The sequence below is a fragment of the Nicotiana tomentosiformis genome, chromosome 3 (assembly GCF_000390325.3).
Source record: "Nicotiana tomentosiformis chromosome 3, ASM39032v3, whole genome shotgun sequence".
In the NCBI taxonomy this organism is placed as follows: Eukaryota; Viridiplantae; Streptophyta; class Magnoliopsida; order Solanales; family Solanaceae; genus Nicotiana; species Nicotiana tomentosiformis.
Window position 1 is genome coordinate 142,306,321 of NC_090814.1, and position 21,046 is coordinate 142,327,366.

At 34.4% G+C, this 21,046-nt stretch overlaps 1 protein-coding gene and 1 long non-coding RNA gene across 2 annotated transcripts; one reads left to right on the forward strand and one right to left on the reverse strand.

Annotated features, from left to right (window-relative positions):
* Positions 1-9,788: 9,788 nt before the first annotated feature.
* On the forward strand, positions 9,789-13,245 carry LOC104088340 (uncharacterized). The gene is made up of 2 exons (XR_011415040.1): positions 9,789-10,535; positions 11,566-13,245. It is a non-coding gene; the product is annotated as an uncharacterized lncRNA (long non-coding RNA).
* LOC104088341 (BIIDXI-like protein At5g11420) lies at positions 12,441-16,607 on the reverse strand. Its single transcript, XM_009593002.3, has 3 exons — positions 16,457-16,607; positions 13,281-13,796; positions 12,441-13,174 (listed from the first exon to the last, which is right to left on the reverse strand). The coding sequence occupies exons 1-3, from the start codon at positions 16,530-16,532 to the stop codon at positions 12,648-12,650; spliced, it is 1,119 nt and encodes a 372-aa protein (XP_009591297.1). The 5' UTR covers positions 16,533-16,607; the 3' UTR covers positions 12,441-12,647.
* Between the last annotated feature and the right edge of the window lie 4,439 nt (positions 16,608-21,046).

Consider the following 21,046-nt stretch of genomic DNA (forward strand, 5'->3'; position numbering starts at 1 on the left):
TCGAAGTGTGCTTCACACCTTGAATAATAATTAGTTATATGCCAAGTTTTCAAAATGTGAGTTTTGGTTAGACTCGGTTGCCTTTTTGGAGCATGTTGTATCGGCAGAAGGCATAGAGGTGGATCCTAAGAAGATTGAGGCTGTTCAGAATTGGCCTAGACCTACTTCAGTTACAGAGATACAGAGTTTCCTGGGTTTAGTAGGTTATTATCATCGGTTCGTGGAAGAGTTTTCATCTATAGCAAGCACATTGACCAGGTTGACCCAGAAAGGTGTCCCATTCAGATGGTCAGACGAGTGTGAGTTGAGCTTTCAGAAGCTCAAGACCCATTTGACTACGACGCCTGTGTTGGTATTACCCACATGTTCAGGATCGTATACGGTATATTGTGATGCATCTCACATTGGGCTTGGTGGAGTATTAATGCAAGAAGGCAAGGTAATTGCATATGCGTCGCGGTAGTTTAAAGTTCACGAGAAGAATTATCCTGTTCATGACTTAGAATTGGCAGCCATTGTTCATACGCTGAAGATTTGGAGGCATTACCTCTACGGTGTCTCATGTAAGGTATTTACTGATCATCGTAGCCTTCAGTATCTGTTCAAACAAAAGGATCTTAATTTGAGGCAGAGAAGATGGTTGGAGTTGTTAAAAGTCTATGATATCACCATTTTGTATCACCCCGGAAAGGCCAATGTGGTGGCCGATGCTTTGAGTAGAAAGGTTATGAGTATGGGCAGTCTTGCGTATATTCCGGTTGGTGAGAGGCCATTAACTGCAGATGTTCAGACTTTGGCTAATCAGTTCGTGAGGTTGGATGTTTCAAAACCCAGTCGGGTTCTAGATTGCACAGTCGCTCGGCCTTCTTTATATGAGCGCATCAGAGAGAGGCAGTATGATCATCCTCATTTACTTGTCCTTAAGGACACGGTGCGGCACAGTGATGCCAAACGGGTTGCTTTGGGGGAAGATGGAGTTCTGCGAATGCAGGGTCGTATTTGTGTGCCCAATGTGGATGGGCTTCGTGAATTAATTCTTAAAGAGGCACACAGTTCTAGGTATTCTATTCATCCAAGTGCCATTTAAATGTATCAAGATTTTTGGCAACATTATTGGTGGAGGAGAATGAAGAAGGATATAGTTGCATATGTAGCTCGGTGTCTGAATTGTCACCAAGTTAAGTACGAGCATCAGAGATCTGGTGGTTTGCTTCAGAAGTTAGAAATTCCTGAGTGGAAGTGGGAGCATATCACTATGGATTTTGTTGTTGGCCTCCCACGGACTCAGAGAAAATTTGACGCAGTTTGGGTCATTGTGGACAGGTTGACCAAGTCAGGATATTTCATTCCAGTGGCAGTTACCTATATTTCAGAGAGGTTAGTTGAAATTTACATTCGTGAGATTGTCCGCCTTCACGGTGTGCCCGCGTCTATTATTTCAGATCGAGGTACGCAATTTACCTCATATTTTTGGAGGGTTGTACAGCGTGAGTTAGGCATGCGGGTGGAGTTGAGTACAATATTTTATCCACAGACAGACGGACAGTCAGAGCGCACTATTCAGATATTGGAAGATATGTTATGCGCTTGTGTTATAGACTTTGGAGGTTCTTGGGTATCATTTCTTGCCACTTGCGGAGTTTGCCTATAATAATAGCTACCAGTCGAGCATTCAGATGGCTCCATATGAGGCATTAAATGGAAGGCGATGTCGTTTGCCAGTTGGTTGGTTTGAATCGGGAGAGGCTCGGTTGTTGGGTACCGATTTGGTACAGGATGCCTTGGATAAGGTCAAGATTATTCAGGATCGACTTCGCACAACTCACTCTAGGAAAAAAGGTTATGCCGACCGTAAAGTTCGTGATATTGCATTCATGGTTGGAGAAAGAATATTGCTTCGGGTTTTACCTATGAAAGGTGTAATGAGGTTCGGAAAGAAGGGCAAGTTGAGCCCTAGGTATATCGGACCCTTTGAAATTCTTGAAAGGGTGGGTGAAGTAGCCTACATGCTTACATTACCACCTAGTTTATCAGTGGTTCATCCGGTGTTCCATGTGTCTATGCTCCGTAAATATCATGGTGATCCGTCCCATGTGTTAGATTTCAGCTCAGTCCAATTGGACAGAGATTTGACTTACGAGGAGGAGCCGGTGGCTATTCTAGCCCGGCGGGTATGGCAGTTGAGATCTAAGAGTTATCCTTCACTTTGAGTGCAATGGAGAGGTCAGCCGGTAGAGACATCTATCCAGGAGTCCGAGTCGGATATGCGGAGTACATATCCACACTTATTCACCAGCTCAGGTACTTTTTTCTAACTCCGTTCGAGGACGAACGTTTGTTTTAGAGGTGTAGAATATGATGACCCAAAATGTCATCTTTAAATTTAATAAGTAATTCTGTGTTCTAAGACCTCAAAAAGCACCATTTATCATTCCTCGACTTGCGAGCGCAGTCCGTACAATTTTCTGAAAAAGTTTTTATGTGAAAAATGGATTAAAATGTGAAATAGAACTTTAAAAACTCAACTTAGTTGATTTTAGTCAACATTTTGAGCAAACGGACCCGGATCAGTGTTGTGACAATTTCGGTAGGTACGTATCATGATTTGGGACTTGGGCGTATGCCCTGAATCGAATTCTGAGGTCCCTAACTCGAGATATGGAATTTTTATGAAAAATTAAAAGCTTGAAAGCTTAATGATATTTAAGAAATTACTAATGTTGGATTTATTGACCTCGGGTCCGTATTTTAGTTTCGGATCCCGGTGTAGGTCCACTATAATATTTATGACTTTTCTAACAAATTTGGTGAGAATCGGAGTTGATTTGACGTGATTCGGGCATCCGGTTGTAAAAATAAAGGTTTTAAAGTTTTCTTGAAAATTTCCTTTGATTTGGTGTCCGATTCGTAGTTCTAGGTGTTAGTTTGGCGATTTGATCGCGCGAGCAAGTTTGTATGATGTTTTAGGACTTGCGTGCAAGTTTGGTTTGGAGCCCCGAGGGCTCGGGTGAGTTTCGGATGGGCTACGGGACTATTTCGGACTTAGGAAATCTGGTTTTCTGCAAACTTCAGGTTTCCGGTGTGTTCTTCTTCGTGTTTGCGAAGGTACTCTCGCGAACGCGAAGAGCAAATTGGGGCTGACACATTTTGTGCTTCGCGTTCGCGAAATAATGACCGCGTTCACGAAGGCTTGAGGTTCAAAGCTTCGCGTTCACGATCGAAACCTCACGTTCGCGAAGGAAAAGAGGCTGGCCAGGAAAAATTAGCCTTCGCATTCGCGAAGGGCAACTCGCGTTCGCGAAGGGCAAGCCAGGCAAGCATCGCGTTCGCGAGGTAGCCCTCGCGTTCTCGAAGAGTAAAATTAGACAGCACAAATTTGTGCTTCGCGAACGCGAGGCACTGACCGCGTTCGCGAAGGGTAAAAATCTCAGAAACCGAACTTAAGTTCTGGAAATAGGGTTTTGACCCATTTTCAACTCTTTTCCATTTTTGAGCTTAGGTAAGGCGATTTTTGGGCGAATTTCACGAGAAAACATTGGGGTAAGTGTTCTTTATCCTATATTGATTATATTTCATGATTTCATACTTATTTATATCATGAATCCAAGAATTTATGGAAGAAAAATCAGATTTTTATAAAATCTTCCAAAAACGAAAATTTAAGATTTGGAGGCCCATTTGACATCGGAATTGGATAATTTTTGTATGGTTGGACTCATCTCAGAATGGGTGTTCGAATTTCGTAAGGTTTTTCGAAATTTGAGGCGTGGGTCCCACTGACGAATATTATAATGAATTTTAGATTTTTATCCTGAAAATTTGTAAATTCATATGGAATTAATTCCTATGATTCGTATTGAGTATATCGAATTGTTTGTGAATAGATTTGAAGCTTTTGAAGACAAATTTAAAAAGAAAAGCTGTGGTCGAGTAATTGATTGGAATTTTCAAAGCAAGGTAAGTGTCGTAGTTAACCTTGACTGGAGAGAATAGAACCCTTAAATTATTTGTTATGTGAAATGCATGTGAACGACATATAGGCGAGGTGATGAGTGTCTATAAGTCGTCAAATTAATTGTTTGCATAATTACTTGAAAAATCATAAATTATTTTAAATCATGAATTAATTATTATAATAATTATTTCTCTCCTATTCTTTGCCAAATATTAATTCTTGAATTTTTGCATTAATTGTTACATGCTACTTGAATTATGTGTCTTAAATGTTATTTGATATTTAGCATATTAAATATTAAACTGCCTATTTTGCCTATTTCTCTATAATAATTTGCTATTTGACATTGTCTGTTTCATGATTAAATCATAATTATTGTATGCTTGTTGTCTTATAATTTCATATTAATTATTGCATTTATTGGGAAAATCCTTTCTATAAGAATTGGTAAATGAATATGTTGGAGGGGCGGGTTGCACGCTGCAACATAATTGATTGAAATGAATATATTGGAGGATCGGGTTGCGCGTCGCAACAGACTTATTAAAAAGTCTATATTGGAGGATCGGGTTGCATGCCGCAACAGACTTATTAAAAGTCCATATTGGAGGATCGGGTTGCACGCCGCAACAGACTTATTTAAAAGTCGACATACATATATATATTGGTGGATCGGGTTGCACGCCGCAATAGACTTGATTAAAAATGAATATATTGGAGGATCGGGTTGCACGCCGCAACAGAACCGAATGTGAATATATTGTGAGAGCGGATTGCACGCTGCAACAGAATTGAATGTGAATATATTGTGAGAGCTGGTTGCATGATGCAACAGAATTGATGGAAATGATAATTGGTTATAACTGTTGAGTTGGCTTCAATTATTATAAATGAGTTACGTGATTTATTTCTATTATTATTGTTGTTACTAATATTGCGTACACGTAATGTAATTGACCCGCCTTAGCCTCGTCACTACATCGTCGAGGTTAGGCTCAACACTTACCAGTACATGGGGTCGGTTGTACTGATACTACACTCTGCATTTCTTGTGCAGATTTTGGAGTTAGTCCCAGCGGCGTACCATAGACTTTCTCGGATTTCAGCTACCAGAGGATGCTTGAGGTATAACTGCATGGCGTCCGCAGTTCTGAAGTCCCCGTCTATTTTACTTCAGTTGTGTATTTATTTCCAGACAATATTATTTTATTCAGACCTTTATTTGTATTTATTCTAGAAGCTTGTGCACTTGTGACACCAATTCTGGGATGGTATTTAAACACCGTTATTTTTATGGATTATTCACTATATTTCAAACTTTGCTTCCGTATTTGTTTCTTTGATTATTAATAATTTAAAATTTATTTAAAAAATTAGTTAATATTATTCTAACATTGACTTGCCTAGCAAGTAAAATATTAGGCGCCATCACGGTTCGAATGTGGGAATTTCGGGTCGTGACAAAAGTGAATTTGCATTGTGAAAGAATCAAACCAGTTGACTCGCGGAGGACTTCCATCCCTAAGAAATAATGTAAGTCCCCGAGATACTTTATGTTAAATTCTTGATCCATAAATGTTTTTATGGCATTTATCTCTCCCATATCATTTTCAGCCAACACTATATCATCTACATAAACTACTATGATAGAAATTGGAGTCCCATTTTATCTTAAAGAATAAAGAATAATCATTGAGAGTGTGTGAATAACCTTTAAAACTGAGTGCACTTGTGAGCTTTGAATACCATTGTCTAGATGCTTGTTGAAGTCCATAAAGAGACTTCTTTAATTTGCATACATGTTTGGGTGATGGGCGATTCATACCAGCTGAAAACTTCATATACACTTCTTCATTTAAATCTCCATATAAAAATGCATTGTTAACGTCTAGTTGGTATAATCCCCAGCCTTTCTTAACACCAATTGCCAATAAACATCTAATTGTGGTCATTTTGACCACAAAAAAAAATATTTCATTGAAGTCAATTTCCTCTCTTTGGATACCTCCTCTTATTACTAGTCTGGCTTTTAATCTTTCAATGCTACCACCTGAATGATGCTTCACTTTGTATACCCATTTACATGGCATAGGTTTTTTGTCAGGAGGAAGTTCTACAATTTCCCATATGTTATTTTTCACGAGTGCTTCAATCTCCTTTTGCATCGCCTCCTGCCACCCTGGGTGGTGAGCTGCCTATGTATGGGTGAGTGGTTCTTGAATATTTGAAATTTAATTGAAGAGAAACTAATTAGAATTTGATAGTGCAGCAAATGAATAAGAATTGGGTGTGATAGGAGAAAGAAAACATGAAGTGCTAACATGTGCTAGCTCAATTGCATTAGTGATGTAATCACTTAGGTAAGAAGGAGTTGTGTGAGTTCTCATGGATTTCTTGACTGTGAATGGTGTGTTACTAGAATTCCTAGGTGCAGGTTGAGGACTGGAAACTAGCATGGGGATTTCTGGAATATGTGTAATTGTGGAATTGCTTGATTGTTCAACATTATCATTTGAATTGTTGGGGGACAAGTTAGGAATCTCAATATTAACTTATGGTGGTTTGGAAAGAGGAAAAAATGATTTATGAGAGGTGCTAGGATTTATAGAAGCAAAAGGGTAGACATCCTCATGAAAAACCACATCTCTAGAAACAAAAATCCTCTATGTAATTAGATCAAGCACCTTATATCCTTTCTTACCATGAGGATATCCCAATAAAATACAACGCAAGGCCCTTGGATCAAACTTCTTCATGTGAGATAATAGTGTAGATACAAAACATAAACATCCAAAGTATTTAAGCCTAGAATAATTAGGCTTAGTCTTGAATATAAGTTCATAAGGTGTCTTTAACTTTAAGACTTTAGAAGGGAACCTATTGATCAAATGTGTTGCAGTCAACACACAATCTCCCCAGAAATGAACTGGTAAATGAGACTGAAATAAAAGAGCTCTCGAAGTCTCCAATAGGTGCTTGTGTTTTCTTTCCACAATTCTATTTTGTTGTGGAGTTCCAACACATGTGGTTTGATGTAAAATTCCCTGTCTCAAGAAAACTTCTGCTTGAGTGTTCCCAGTACCAAGCTCAAATGTATTATCTGAACGTATGACTTTTACCTTTCTATGAAACTGCCACTCTACCATAACTAAGAAAGAATGTAAAACAGGAAAGGCATTTGATTTGGTGCTAAGAAGATATGTCCAAGTACTTCTACTATAGTCATCAACTATAGTTAGAAAATATTTGTACCCATCATATATGGCGGTATTGTAGGGACCCCATGTGTTTATGTGAATTAATTCGAAAAATGACTTAGTAGTAATGGAACTGTTGGGAAAAGGCAACTTGGATTGTCTAGCTATTGGGCACACCACACAAGCCACATAAAAATTATCACAAGAAGAATTAGAAATAAAAGAAATATTCTTCATATTACTCAAAGGCATATCGCCTAAACGATAGTGCCACAACTTGTTCTTTACAACAGATTGTCTAAAGATGAAAAATAAAACTGGAAAGCTCTTCTGAATACATGATTTCTTCCTTAAAACAGATTGACTACTAGGTAAAATTGGCTGCTTGGAAGTGAGTTCCAAATGCCTTGATTGCAAAAATGGCTTCTTAGAAATGAGTTCTAAATGCCTTGATTGTAGAAGATAAAGACCACAGCTGTGTCTACCAATCACCCAGAGGCCTCTTCATTGAAGGGTATTGCAGAAAAAAATAAAATAAAGATGTGAATAGAAGTAGACAATTATGTTGCTTGCATAACTTGTGAACTGAAAGCAAATTGAACCTAAAGGCAGGAACATATAACACATTATGAAGAGTCATGTTAGGAAAAATTGAAACTGTTCTCGAGTGTGTGACCCTGACTTTATGAGAATTTGGTAAATTTATATTTTTAGGTTTAGGCAGAGTAGTTATATTATAGAGGGAAGTTTTATCAAATGTCATATGTTTAGATGCACCGTTATTTAATACCAAAGTTTCTCTTTTATTATGTGCAAAACATGAGGTGCAATTATGAGAAAAAGTTGTACCAGCGTGGTTAACATCAACATTGTTCTCAGAACTGTTGGCTCCCTCTTTGCTCATCTGAACATGCTGAAGAAGCTGCAGGAATTGAGAGATGTTTTCCTAAGTAAGTGACTTGATTCTTGAGTCATGTGCTCAATTTTCCTCATAAGTGAAAACATTATTTCCTTGAATTATCCCTCGGAATTTCTTTTGGTTGGTAAACTTGAAATCTAGGGCAAACTCAATTAACCTGTAGCATTCTTCAACCACATGACCTGGCTTCTTGCAATATGAGCACATGTTGTTCTTCTTTCCCTCATATCCATTTTTCTTCCCTTTTGAGTCTCTCATATTGAACCTTTTTGCACCAGAACCCTATTGTGCAGCTATGAATGAAGCAGAATCTCCAGAATAAACAGGAGAAGTATGTATCTCCCTTGCTTCTCATCCTGGATGACTATTGAGTAAGCTTGCCCAAGAGAAGGCAAAGGAAAAGACAACAAAATATTGCTCCTCACACCTATGTAGGTGTCATTGAGTCCCATAAGGAACTGCAGAAGTCTTTGGTCTTGGTAAGTCTTCAAATTTCTTCTTTTTGCACCACAAACACACTCACATGAACAAGTAGAGAAGTTTATGAGTGTATCTAACTCATCCCACAAGCTTTTTATTTTTGTAAAATAACTAGATATACTAGAATTTTTTTGAACCACAACACTTAGTTATTTATGTAGTTGAAAAGGTTTAGCCCAATTTGTCTAACCAAACCTGTCTGTTAAATTATTCCACAGGTCTTTTGCACTGTGTGAGTATATGACACTCTCTGCTATCTCCTTTTAGAGAGAATTGAGCAACCGGGAGAGGACTATGTCATTACATCTTGCCCAAGCACCGTGAAGACCAGAGTTTTCATCTGGGATAGAGAGGGTTCCATCTATGAACCGTAATATGTTCTTGGCAGAAAGGGCTATGACTACAGCTCTACGCCAAGCTCCATAGCTTTTGCCATCAAAAGCTGAAGAAACCAAGTTCATCCCTGGATAGTTAGAAGGATGAAAAAAAAAGGGATGAGATGAATCAATCACCTCTTTCTTGGATGAACCAGTTCCAGGAACTGCAGCAGCAAGTGTAGGTTCACTTGTTTCAACCATCTTGAAAGAAAGCAGGGAATAACACAAAAACTGAAAGAGAAGATTTGACGACAAGCAGATTAATTAACATGCTCTGATACCATGCAAGAATAAACAATTTTGAAACCAAATCTTGGTTCTCTGACTTTGTTTTTTTTGTATTGAATGAAATATCATATGTACGGGTATAATCAATTTATACAAAAATCCTATGTACTATTTTGCTAGGTGTCCCTATACTATTTTGTATTTCTCTAATGAATTTGTACCTTTGTACTATTTATGTATATACAATAAAAATAGAAAATACAGCTAAGATGTTCTAGACTATTCCTTCATTTATTCGTTGGAGAAACAACTGGATAATGAGTCATGTGGTGCTAGCACTTTTGGGATAAATTGGTCTTGCAGAAAATATGTCAAACAAAACAAAAGACTCTAGGTTAGTGGTTAGTGCTGTACTTCGAAATTTTAGGTCCTCCTCCTCCTCCTCCTTCTTCTCCTCCTCCTCCTCCTCCTCCTTCTTCTTCTTCTTTACTTTATCATATGATGTACCTCTATAAACTGATGTGCCTCGATCATAACTCCGATCATCTCTAATTTATCGTCAACATAATTGGACATTAATTGACTTAATTTCTCTAAGAAATGATTCGTTTAATCATCCGTTGCAACTCTTGATTGCCCTCAGAACTGTTTGTTGTCTTTATTTACTTAAATTATTGAAAAATAATAAATAGCAAAAACAATGACAAAAAAGATAAATAGCATTCCTTGTTAAAGAGATACGCCATGTCATGGGAAAATGTCCCTGCATTATCTATATATAGATAGATTATATCCATGTCAACCTAACTCCATGGTTATTTTTCAAGTCCAGTATACAACTTTTTTTTTGCAGCTCGGACATATTGAATTTTATTTAGATTAATAATTTTCTTATTATCAGGCATAGCTTGTTTAACATATGAAGTTTGGTAACAGAAAAGCAGATTATGCCCACACTCCCAGAAAATATTTTGAGATAGGAAAGCATAGACAAAAAATAAAAAGGAAAACATTTAATCTTTCCTTAAGATTCAGAATAAATTGATATGACTATAAGAATTGTTACAAAAGCCCATTGGCTGATAGGATTCTCGAAATTTAACAAGTCCAAAGAAAGGACACATAGCCGTCGGGCCCAGTATAGCAACGGGGCCCAAGATCGCCAGAATTGGGCGGACTATTAGAATTACCCGAATCCGAATTGAGAGTCCAGTTTTAGGTCCAGGCTACCAGCTAGCTCTTTGCTTAATTTGACTTTCACTTCGCTGTCATTCTTTGGTTAAAACTTGGATCTTCTGATTCTATTTTTCAATTAAGGATTTGGAATAATCACTTCTGCTGTTGCCAGAGAAACGTCTTCTAGCTTTCAATTATCAATGGTACGCTGAGGCCTCAACTTTTCTTTTCTTTTATTTTATTTATAATTTTAATTTTTTTGTTGAAAAGTAGTTTGTTCCATGTGAATTCTGACAGTTAGAGAGCTATCATTCAATTTAGTCTTTTTTTGTTCCAATAACAATAAAGATGTTGATTATAAGATTACTTGTATGAACGCTCTTCCCAATCAGTCCCCATTTTGTAATTGTTAATAGGCAGATAATTAGTGCTGATATTTGATCTTTTATTTATTTTATTTTATTTATTTATTTTTAAAGTATGTCAGAGTGATTTATATAAAGAGAACGAGTGAGCATTGCAGAATTTGTATAACAGGTCTTGTGAAATTCAAGAGTATTATTCATATGTCTGCTTACTCAACCTAATGTAGGAGAATTTATATGGGAATCAGTTTTTGTCAGTTGAGAATGAGATTCTCTAGTGCGAGAGAACTAATTTGTCCTAAAAAGGTATTGTAATGAAAGAGGTCCAAATATTTCATAAAGCCAACTCCAATAATTTGACATTGAGATGTAATTCTTGTTGTAATCAGTTCTAATCAACTGTTATATTTTTACTTTTGATTGGGGGGAAAATTGCTTGAGTGTCTAAATTCTATGAAAATTAGTAGTAATAAATTGAATTGGTACAGAGTCATTAAGAATTTTATTGTACCCTAGAATTGCCAATGTCTACTAGCAACAACAACAAACCCAGTATAATCCCACAAGTGGGGTCTGGGATGCCAATGTCTACTAGGATTAACATAATTATATCGTTGAACTTTTTTTAACCTTGAGCCTATAAGGACCTTTAGCCCTGTGGATAGGAAACAAGAGTATCTTGTTGAAATTAGCAAGTGCTAATTTGTAGAGTTTGCACACTCGATGCATCATTTGAAGCAGGTTGTGCTAGTTTTTGCTTATTTAGAAGGTAGTGACAGTTGTTCTTTGCGTTGGTATTGATGCTTTTCAAGTTATATCGATATGGAAATTATATGGCCCAAATAAATTGTCCTATGATTTGTTACAGAGCATGACTATCCTGGAAACAGAGTGATCGGCTTCCACAGCGTTTTGCTAATGAAGCTGCTGCCAGGTTTGATAATGGAGAAGCCTATCCACCTGATCCGAGTTTTATCACTAACGTAATCTTTACAAACAACAACAACAACAGACCCAGTGAATTCCCACAAGTGGGGTCGGGGGAGGGTGAGATGTACGCAGCCTTACCCCTACCCTGGAAGGCAGAGAGCCTGTTTCCGGAAGGTGATCTTTACAAAGTTTGGCGAAAATTTAATCTGTGTTGCCTGATTTTCTTTACCTTTTCAGGCCCGACACAATGGTAAAAACTATGTTTCCGCTCTTCCTAATTGGCTATAATGACCGCCCTGCAGTCGTCTCTGTACTTTCTGCCCCTCAGACTGTTCTTTGTTTTTGGTGCTATTCATTTCTTGATAATAGAAGAAGCTGTGCATAGAAAAACACTGTGCATCTTATGTGGCAGTGAGTAGAGAAGATATTGGTAAGAGGGCTAATCCTTCTATTAGCACATAGGAAAAAGAGGCATATCTCTTTCATAAATTGTAGAAAGAAGAACTTCAATTCCTCTCTCAGTGAATTTTGGACAACAGGAAGTGAGTTTCAGATGACCGAACAAATCAATAAGTAAAGATATTGGAGTGAAATTGCATCTTTTGATAGATAATTAGAGAGTATCAGACTAGAAAAGCAATGTAGACTGTATAATAGTAGAGTATAACTTGTGTGTTGCTAGCTAGTTTTTTAACCATATCTTGAGTATGTGTTACAATGATGTCTTTAGATTGATCTCCTCTTTGGGGTTTATTAAAATAGAGTTTAATTTGGAATTTGGATTCATCTAATTAAATATGAGCAACGAATGAGTAGATTCATGAAGGATTTTATTTGATTTCTTGAAATTTTTGTAAGTACATGTAAGATATGACACCGAAGACTAAATGATGTAACCCTCTAATTGCTTTTGCAATACGAAAAAACGAACATCTCTGCCATAGTAACATTACATGGAATAAGAACTCATTCGCGGCATTCTAGTTTATGTATTACTAGTAATTGATTGATCTATGGAATTTATGGATGGCGAACTCCAACTAATCTCACATCATCAACCACAGGACCACACAAGGAGCCAGAGTGATCGCTCTTCATGTGATAGTATGTGCTCAAGAACCTGACCCTGGTGCGCTCAGAAACTGCTTTAAACCGAAGCTTGGCTCGTTTGAATCCTCCATTACCTTTGGATTCGTAGGGGACTCGCAAAGTGATCTGGCCGGCAAATGCCTCTATAAGCATAGACCCTTGGCAGGAATTGCTGGCATCTCCTACCGAGAACATGAGATCATAGACCTTCCCTTTTGTAGTTATCACTTGTTGTGCTATTGCACTTTCTCTACCGGCCACAAGTTCGATGGCGCGCTTGCCCTCCGGCACGGCGAAGTGTGCAGCATCAATGTATTTTACTGCCTTGAGAGATTCAATCATCCATCCAGGCAATGGTGAGTGATCATCTTCAATATTTGGAGGAATTAGAACTCCCCAGCTTGTGTTGGGAAAGATATATGGACCCTCTTCAAAGTTTCCGTTCTTCAACATGTTGCCTGCGTCCATTTTATGTATTAGAATCTGAAGTTTAACTTTTATACACCGATAGTATAAAAGATTTTTTTTACCAGCTTACTTAAAACACAGAGAGAGAGGGATTACCTTTTGGTCTATGAGGATTTTTCAAAGCCTTGAGAGCAATGTAATCAATGAGAGGGCCACAAGCTGGGTCCTTCTCAACTGCAGGATTGTGTAACATGATGTCAATTTCTGTGGCTTGGGCCAAGAAACCCCACGAATAAGAGTCCCAACCATCACTACTATACATGGTCTGCATTGGAAGCATTCCCCAGTCATTAGGCTCATTGTTAGGCGACACCGACACGTTGAGTTTCTCTTCTTGAGCACAGGTCCTAGCAAAGTTGAAGGACAAAGAGTAGAAAGTTCCCTTAGTGACGTTCGTGATTCTGGTTTTGATGGATGCGTCTTCCCCTAGCCTAACAGCAAAAGCTCCTTCTGGCACTGGAAGTAGCATGTCACCTTGTGTTTGGCCTGATTTGATGTATTCTACATAACCTGAGATTTCCCAGTGGGGTATTGCGTGAGGCTCTGTCACTTTTGTGCCCTTCAATTGTGATGGTTTTGGACCTTGCTCGAAGTTGCCGTTAGGCAATAATCCTGATCAACCACAAGATAGAAAAGTTAGTTACGTCCATACAGAGACACATCACAGGGGCTAGCTAGAGCTTCGATAACCTATGTTGCTCGGACTCTTCGGAAATATTGCCGGGTGAGTGTCGGATCCTCCAAAAGTAGTGTATTTTTGGAGGATCCGACAAGGGTGCGACAACAGTTATGGAGAGTCCGCGCAACATAATCGGTAACGGGTTCGGCCGAACCCGTTACCATATATTTAGTGCAAACCATATATTTGTCTTAAGAAATCCATTGAATATGTACAAATTCTTACTTTAGAACCCAGTAACATAGAAGGCTAGAATCCTGAACCCAGTAATTTCGGATCCTAGCTTCGTCTCTAGACAGATGAGGCACGAGTTCAATGATTATTTTCGACACGAGACATAAATATATATGAAAATAATCACTAAAATATTAATGTATGTCAATTTGTGAAGTCATATTTCAAGAGTACAGTGTGTTCAAGCGATAAGAACTTAAATTCTGGATCGGAATATGTTAACTCAAGTTATATTCAAACATTCTATTAACACAACCAGATCTTCCTCGAACGTGAGAAGATCTACGTTTACGTGGATTAGAACTTATTTTACGGTTAAGGTATAATCTAAACAGCATGTCATGTTAACTGCCATCAGATAATTACAAGTTTTGTTCAGTAATCACGTGAAGAAAGTAAGGCCAGCGCATTAGGTTCTTTTATTTTTCCTTTTTGCCTTACTTTAGCTTCGTGTAACATGGCTTGGATTAGGAACAAACCGTGATTAGTAAGCCTACCAGCTATATTTGGGATTAATTTATTAGAAGAAATCAGATGTGGGTAGCGAATAGGAGATGACAACTTGGTGTCGGAAGATCGGTGGCAAGGCTGGATCTTCCATTACTTTTTTTTTTTCCTTCTTATTTACAAGCTATTCTTCAAAAAATCCCACCAATTAAATGCAATAAGTAACACGGGTTAAAATTCAGATGGGTAATGAAGAAACTGTATGGAATGGGTTACTTTAGCGGATAAGATTTAACCGATCGAGGGGATTCAAGATACAACAACAACAAATTCAGTGTAATTTTACAAGTAATCGAGGTCTGGGGAGAGTAATGTGTACGCATACCTTACTTCTACCTTACGACGGTTTGAGAGATTGTTTCCGATAAATCCTATTGAGGATCTAAAGGAAATTGTTGAGTCGCATTTATATCCTATGGAAGATTGAAGTGACCATCAATCTACTTAAGATGTGTAATTCTATTAAATGTTTATTGCTGTTACCGTGACTGTTTCTACAAATAGGTAAACTGTCCTTGAATTTGTTAATTAACCTATATAGACGAACAATAACCTTTTGCAAGAAAATCAAGTCACTCGTTTTCGATGAGGCTGGTATCAATTATATGAACTTGAATAATAAAGTTCCATGTATTCAAGAGGCGGAGCAAGGATTTTAAGTTTATGAGTTCGGAATCCTAATCATTTTAAATAATTGTGTTCTAAATTAATAGTTTGTACATATTTAATAAAATTTTAAAGATAAATACATAATTTGAACCCAAAATGACTGGGTTCGACTTAACCCGGAACAGACACTCCTGCCTCCTGCATGTATGTCCCAAATAAGAAGAGATGTATGTAAGCTATATTACGTAATAATAAGTAGTACAAATTATATTGATAAAATATCTTAATAAATCACGGTAAAAAACAAAATTCTTTTAACTCTCCGAATAATAGTAGCAGTGTCATCAGCATAAGTGAAACAAAGAGAGTAGTAATAATTAACACGGGACTCAGGCTATTCCGATATTCCCAAATCCCAACCAGTTATTTTATTGCCCAATTCCTCGTCTTAAAGATCCATGTGCAGAAATCTGAAACTTCATTCTGGATGAAATTAATACATAAAATATCGTATTGCCTTATAGCTAAGTAACTACGTGTACGTCGGAGGTCGGTTTCCATGAATATTTTCCTGAATTTATACCCCAGTACTTCCATCACTACCACTCCCAAAATTAGAATAAAGTTTGATATTCCAGCGATTTTCATAGTATTCTTTTCTTCTTCCTTTTTTCCATCTTCTACTTCCTCTTTAAATGTATGTGTGTCTGTGTGAGATATTCATTCATAAATCTTCTACGAAACAGCTCTTAAATGAAGAAAAAAAAGTTACGGAACAGATATGACCCTGATTTTTATAAAATAAATCATAAGAACCAGACAAGAAGGGCTTTATTCTAATTAAATAAACAAATTAAATACTGTATTTCCGAATGAAGGGCTTGTGATCTTATGTTCTACGTATACGTCTATTGTTCTCTGCTACAGGACCTCACAGCAAAGACTGGCAAAGCAAATTAAAACACCAAAATAGGCTAAAAGCAAGAAGATGCGGAATTGCAGGCAAGGAGTGATCATCAACTTTGCTTTTCACACTACATACATTAACACGTGAAAAACAATTACACTATCATGTTTCTAAAACTATTCTTAATAAGTAAAGTCAGTAATTTGAGATATAAGATCAAAAGTAATTTAGTTAAATTACACTAATAATCATATGCTAAATGAGTAATGAGTTATACACAACTTTATGTATATTTCCCACAATGGAAGCAAAAAGAGAAAATGCATAGAAACTTACCATCATCTACAGATAAAACGACATTTATGGTGGCACAGAGCAGCACTATCAGTATTGCCGTTTTCTTCATTTTCATAAATTGTGGTTTTTTGGAACAAAAAGAGAGAGAAATATGTTGGGATGAAAATTCACAAACGCCTCGACTGGCTTTTATGTATTTCTGTTCTTGAAAATGCCCCTGGTATTGAAAGAATTCACGGTATTGCCACCACCATATTGCTCTATCGTAGCTGGAACATGGAAGCAACAGGTTTGCACGTGCACTTCTCCTACCGAAGAACAAAGACAAAAAAGAAAACAAAAACTAATTATATACTAGTACTAATCAATATCCTTAACAATCGCAAAATGTCGGAATATATAATGTCCTACTTAATTTATTTAAAGGTTTTCAAAGGAATTACAAAAGGTATGAAGGTTTAATTCTGAGTTCACCTCCTAATAGTATTTTAGAGGTTTTCTTAAAATTTTTAGTTTAAACTAATTTTTCTACCTTTTAAGGTAGGAGTTACACACTACTATCCCCAGATTCTATTTATAGGACTATACTGGGTTTGTCATTATTGTTTAACAACTTTTAAAATACGTGCGTTGCACGTGTGTATAGTGTGTATCAATTAAAAATATGTACATTGATGTTAAAATAAAATGCAATATTTGTTTAAAGGATAAAAATTATTTTTCTCATAGTAATTGTATTAAATATCTTCTGAATATGCATAGATGATGAATTTAGTTAAATTTTAGTTGTGCATTATTTTATAATTATACATATTTTATAATATAATTTATAAATATGTTAAATTGTATCTCACATGAAATCTCTTTATGAATACATTTTGGCTTCTACTAATTTCATCCTTATTTCTTTAAGTTTGTAGTTAAATAATTTAATTCTTAATACTATAATTAAATTTTATTTTATATTCTAATTTCTTTTATCGCCGATGATCTTTTTCTGAAAAATAATTTATGTACTCTAAGTTTTTGGTAAACTTGAAAAATAATTTTACCTATATGATGAATTAGGAAAGGAATAAAGTTGAATTATTTAATATAATCACTAATGAAAATAATTTATTGTTTGATGATTTAAATTAATAACATCATCTCATAGAATAAAATAAATATTTAATTATAACTATAGTTTTATCCACAAAGTTCTTGTGTCACATGATAAAAAATTAAACTTTTGCACTTTATGTTTGTCATAGCGCTAGTAAATGACTTTTGTCAATCACTTATCTCTCTCTTTCTCTTGTTATTATAAAATAGTTTCGTAATTATTTTTTCTATTAATATTTTAAAATCTATATTAATATTTATATCTAAGCAAATTATTGATCAAAGAATAAAATTAATAGCCAACAGACCAATCTCACATAGAATACTCATCGCATTTATATGTTAAATACTGATTTGAATAAATGACAAAGCAAACTACTTCCTCTTTCTTTAATTTTTTTTCTTTATTTTATTTTTTTTATATCATAATTGTTCATCTAAAATTTAGCATGATTATACAATTTTTTGAGATAAAAAACGTTCAATTATGTAAAATTCATATAAGGTAAAACATATTTGGTGTTATTTAATTATACTTTAATTTTAATTCATATAAGATAAAACTTTAATAATTTTAAAGTCCTAAATATAAGGACCTCTTACTTAATTCAAATAAGGAAAGTTATACAACAACAACAAAAAAAAAAAAAAGAAGGTATATTAAGTAATAAATCTTATTTAATTTCAAACTCCTAAATATTAATGCTAAAATAAAATATAATATTTGTTTAAATGATAAAAATAAATTTTCTCATAGTAATTGTATTAAATATCTTCTGAATATCCATAGATGATGAATTTAGTTAAATTAGTTGTATATTATTTTGTAATTATACATATCTTATAATATAATTTACAAATATGTTAAATGTATCTCACCTGACATCTCTTTATGAATACATTTTGGCTTCTACCAATTTCATTCTTATTTCCTTAAGTTTTCGTTTAACCAATTTAATTCTTAATAGTATAATTAAATTTTATTTTATATTTTTGATTTCTTTTATTGCCGATGGTCTTTTTCTGAAAAATATTTTATGTACTCTAAGATTTGTATAAACTTCAAAAACAATTTTACCTATATATGAATTTGGAAAGGAATAGAATTGGATTGTTTTTATAGTCAATTAATTCAAATCCGGGGAAAAAGGTCGATTCAAATACTTAATAATATTTTTTAATCACTAATAAAAATAATTTATTTTTTGAGGATTTAAATTATTAATATTATCTCATAGCATAAAATAAATGTTTAATTATAACTATAATTTTATCCACAAAATTCTTGTGTCAAATGATAAAAATTTAAACTTTTTGCGCTTTATGTTTGTCATAGCGTTAGTAAATGACTTTTGTCAATCACTTTTCTCTCTCTCTCTTTCTCTTGCTAGTATAAAATATTTTTGTAATTATTTTTTCTAATAATATTTTAAAATCTATATTAATATTTATATCTAAGTAAATTATTGATCGGATAATAAAATTAATAGCCAATAGACCAATCTCACATAGAATACTCATAGCATTTATAAGTTAAATACTGATTTGAATAAAGAACAAAGCAAACTACTTCCTCTTTCCTTATTTTATTTTTTATATCATAATTGTTCACCTAAAATTTAGCATGATTATACAATTGTTTTGAGATAAAAAATATATTGTATAAATAAATTCATATATAGGGAAAAACATATAAATATTTGGTATTATTTAATTATACTTTAATCTAAATTCATATAAGATAAAACTTTAATAATTTTAAAGTCCTAAATATAAGGACCTCTTACTCAATTCAGCTCCTAAATATTCATAATAAAGGAAAGGTATTGGCCTAAATAAGGAAAGGTATAATAAGTAATTAATCTTATTTAATTTCAAACTTCTAAATATTAGCTAGAAGAATAATCAAATCACTATTTTATCTAGTGTGAACTCTATTTTAAAAGGGTAAAAAAGGGGAATGATATTTCGTTATTGGCCTTTGTGCTTTTAATATAGTCAAGTGAGAAAAAATTTAATAAATAAATTTTATTAATTTAAAAATTCTTAATATTAAGAAAATAAGTAATCGCCCCAATTATTCTTATATTTTAATTAGGAAAATAAGTAATGACCCCAGTTATTCCTCATAAATTGTATTTCTTAATTTTATTTTAATATGAAAGTAAGAAAGTAATTTAAAATATATTATTATTCACTGCTTTTCAACTATGATAATATCTTAGTTTAACTTTTTATAACCATGAAGAAATTAAGAATAATATATTGTCATTTTGCATTTAATAAATAAGATATCCTATTACTTAATTTAATCAAAATATAATAGAAAAATATTATGTTAAGAAAAATTGTTCCTTTCCATTCTAAAATATTGTCCACCCTTCTTTTACTTGTCATTAAATAAATTCCTTAAATTGAATTTATTTTTAATTTATTTTCGTTCTTAGATTTTAAATTGATACGACATCTAGGGTCAAACTTCCTAATATTTGGTAAGAGAATATTTAAGTCAAATCGTTTTTAATACTTAGCTTAGAGTTGTTGCTTAAATCTTTGGTGTTAGAAGTAATGAATTTTAAAAGGAAAGAATTTATATAGCTAAAATCTTTCTTTATTTTAAATTCTTGGATAGAGAAGTTTGTATATAGTTTGAATAAGGAGTGATTTAATATTTAAAATTTTAATTAATTTTGAAGCTCCAAATATTAGGAAAATAATTAAATAATTATTCCTAAATATAAGGGAAATAATTAAATGTCTATTCCTAAATATTAGGGAGATAATTAAATAAATATTCTTAAATATTAGGATAATAATTAAAAGACTATTTTGTTTAGTCTGAACTCTAGTTTTAAAGGGTAAAAAAAGCGAATAACATTTCGCTAAGGGTATTCGTGCTTTTAATATAGTATAAATATAGATTTAAACTAAATTTCCAAATAACCGGGCTCTTTGTTTTTTGTTCCGCCGAAAGCAATCTAGTAGATCATTTTTTGTTCAAGCATCTTTCTTGCACGTTATGCTGGGTCGATTACAGCCATGATCGATATCAGGTAGATGGAATATTTTGAATTAAGTGAAATTATTGTTGCCTTAATTTCCATCTTACCTTTAATTAATTTGCCTATTAATATGGAATAAGAGTCAAGGGAAGGTCTTATCTGATGGTCAGCATTTCAAGCCTTTTGCCGCTTTCAATATAAGTATAATTAATTAAAAATTGCCATGCAATTACCAATATTACTTAACGTACCGCCATTCACTTGATTTATTCATTTGGCTTTGTACTTTGATTGCAAATTTAAGGGGCATCTTATGTTTCTCCTACAAGCGGGTTTGCATTTCCTTTTTTAATTTCTTTTTTTTTCTCGATCTCAGTAAGAATTGTGAAAATGACCTGCTATGCTAGCTTACAATTTAAATAGAATAAAATGATCCTACAAAAATTTCGTAGGCGTTTGGACATAAAAATTGTAAAATTTCGTAAAAAGCAAAAAAAGAAATTCAAGTGAAAATGGTGTTTGA

What these genes read in the sequence shown, in the direction of transcription:
- LOC104088341 (XM_009593002.3), bottom strand. Translation starts at nt 16,532, where the DNA reads ATGAAAATGAAGAAAACGGCAATACTGATAGTGCTGCTCTGTGCCACC. An exon ending in CGTTTTATCTGTAGATGATG is followed by an intron (nt 13,797 to 16,456) that starts GTAAGTTTCTAT and finishes GTGGTTGATCAG; the next exon opens with GATTATTGCCTAACGGCAAC. An exon ending in AAATCCTCATAGACCAAAAG is followed by an intron (nt 13,175 to 13,280) that starts GTAATCCCTCTC and finishes AAATGGACGCAG; the next exon opens with GCAACATGTTGAAGAACGGA.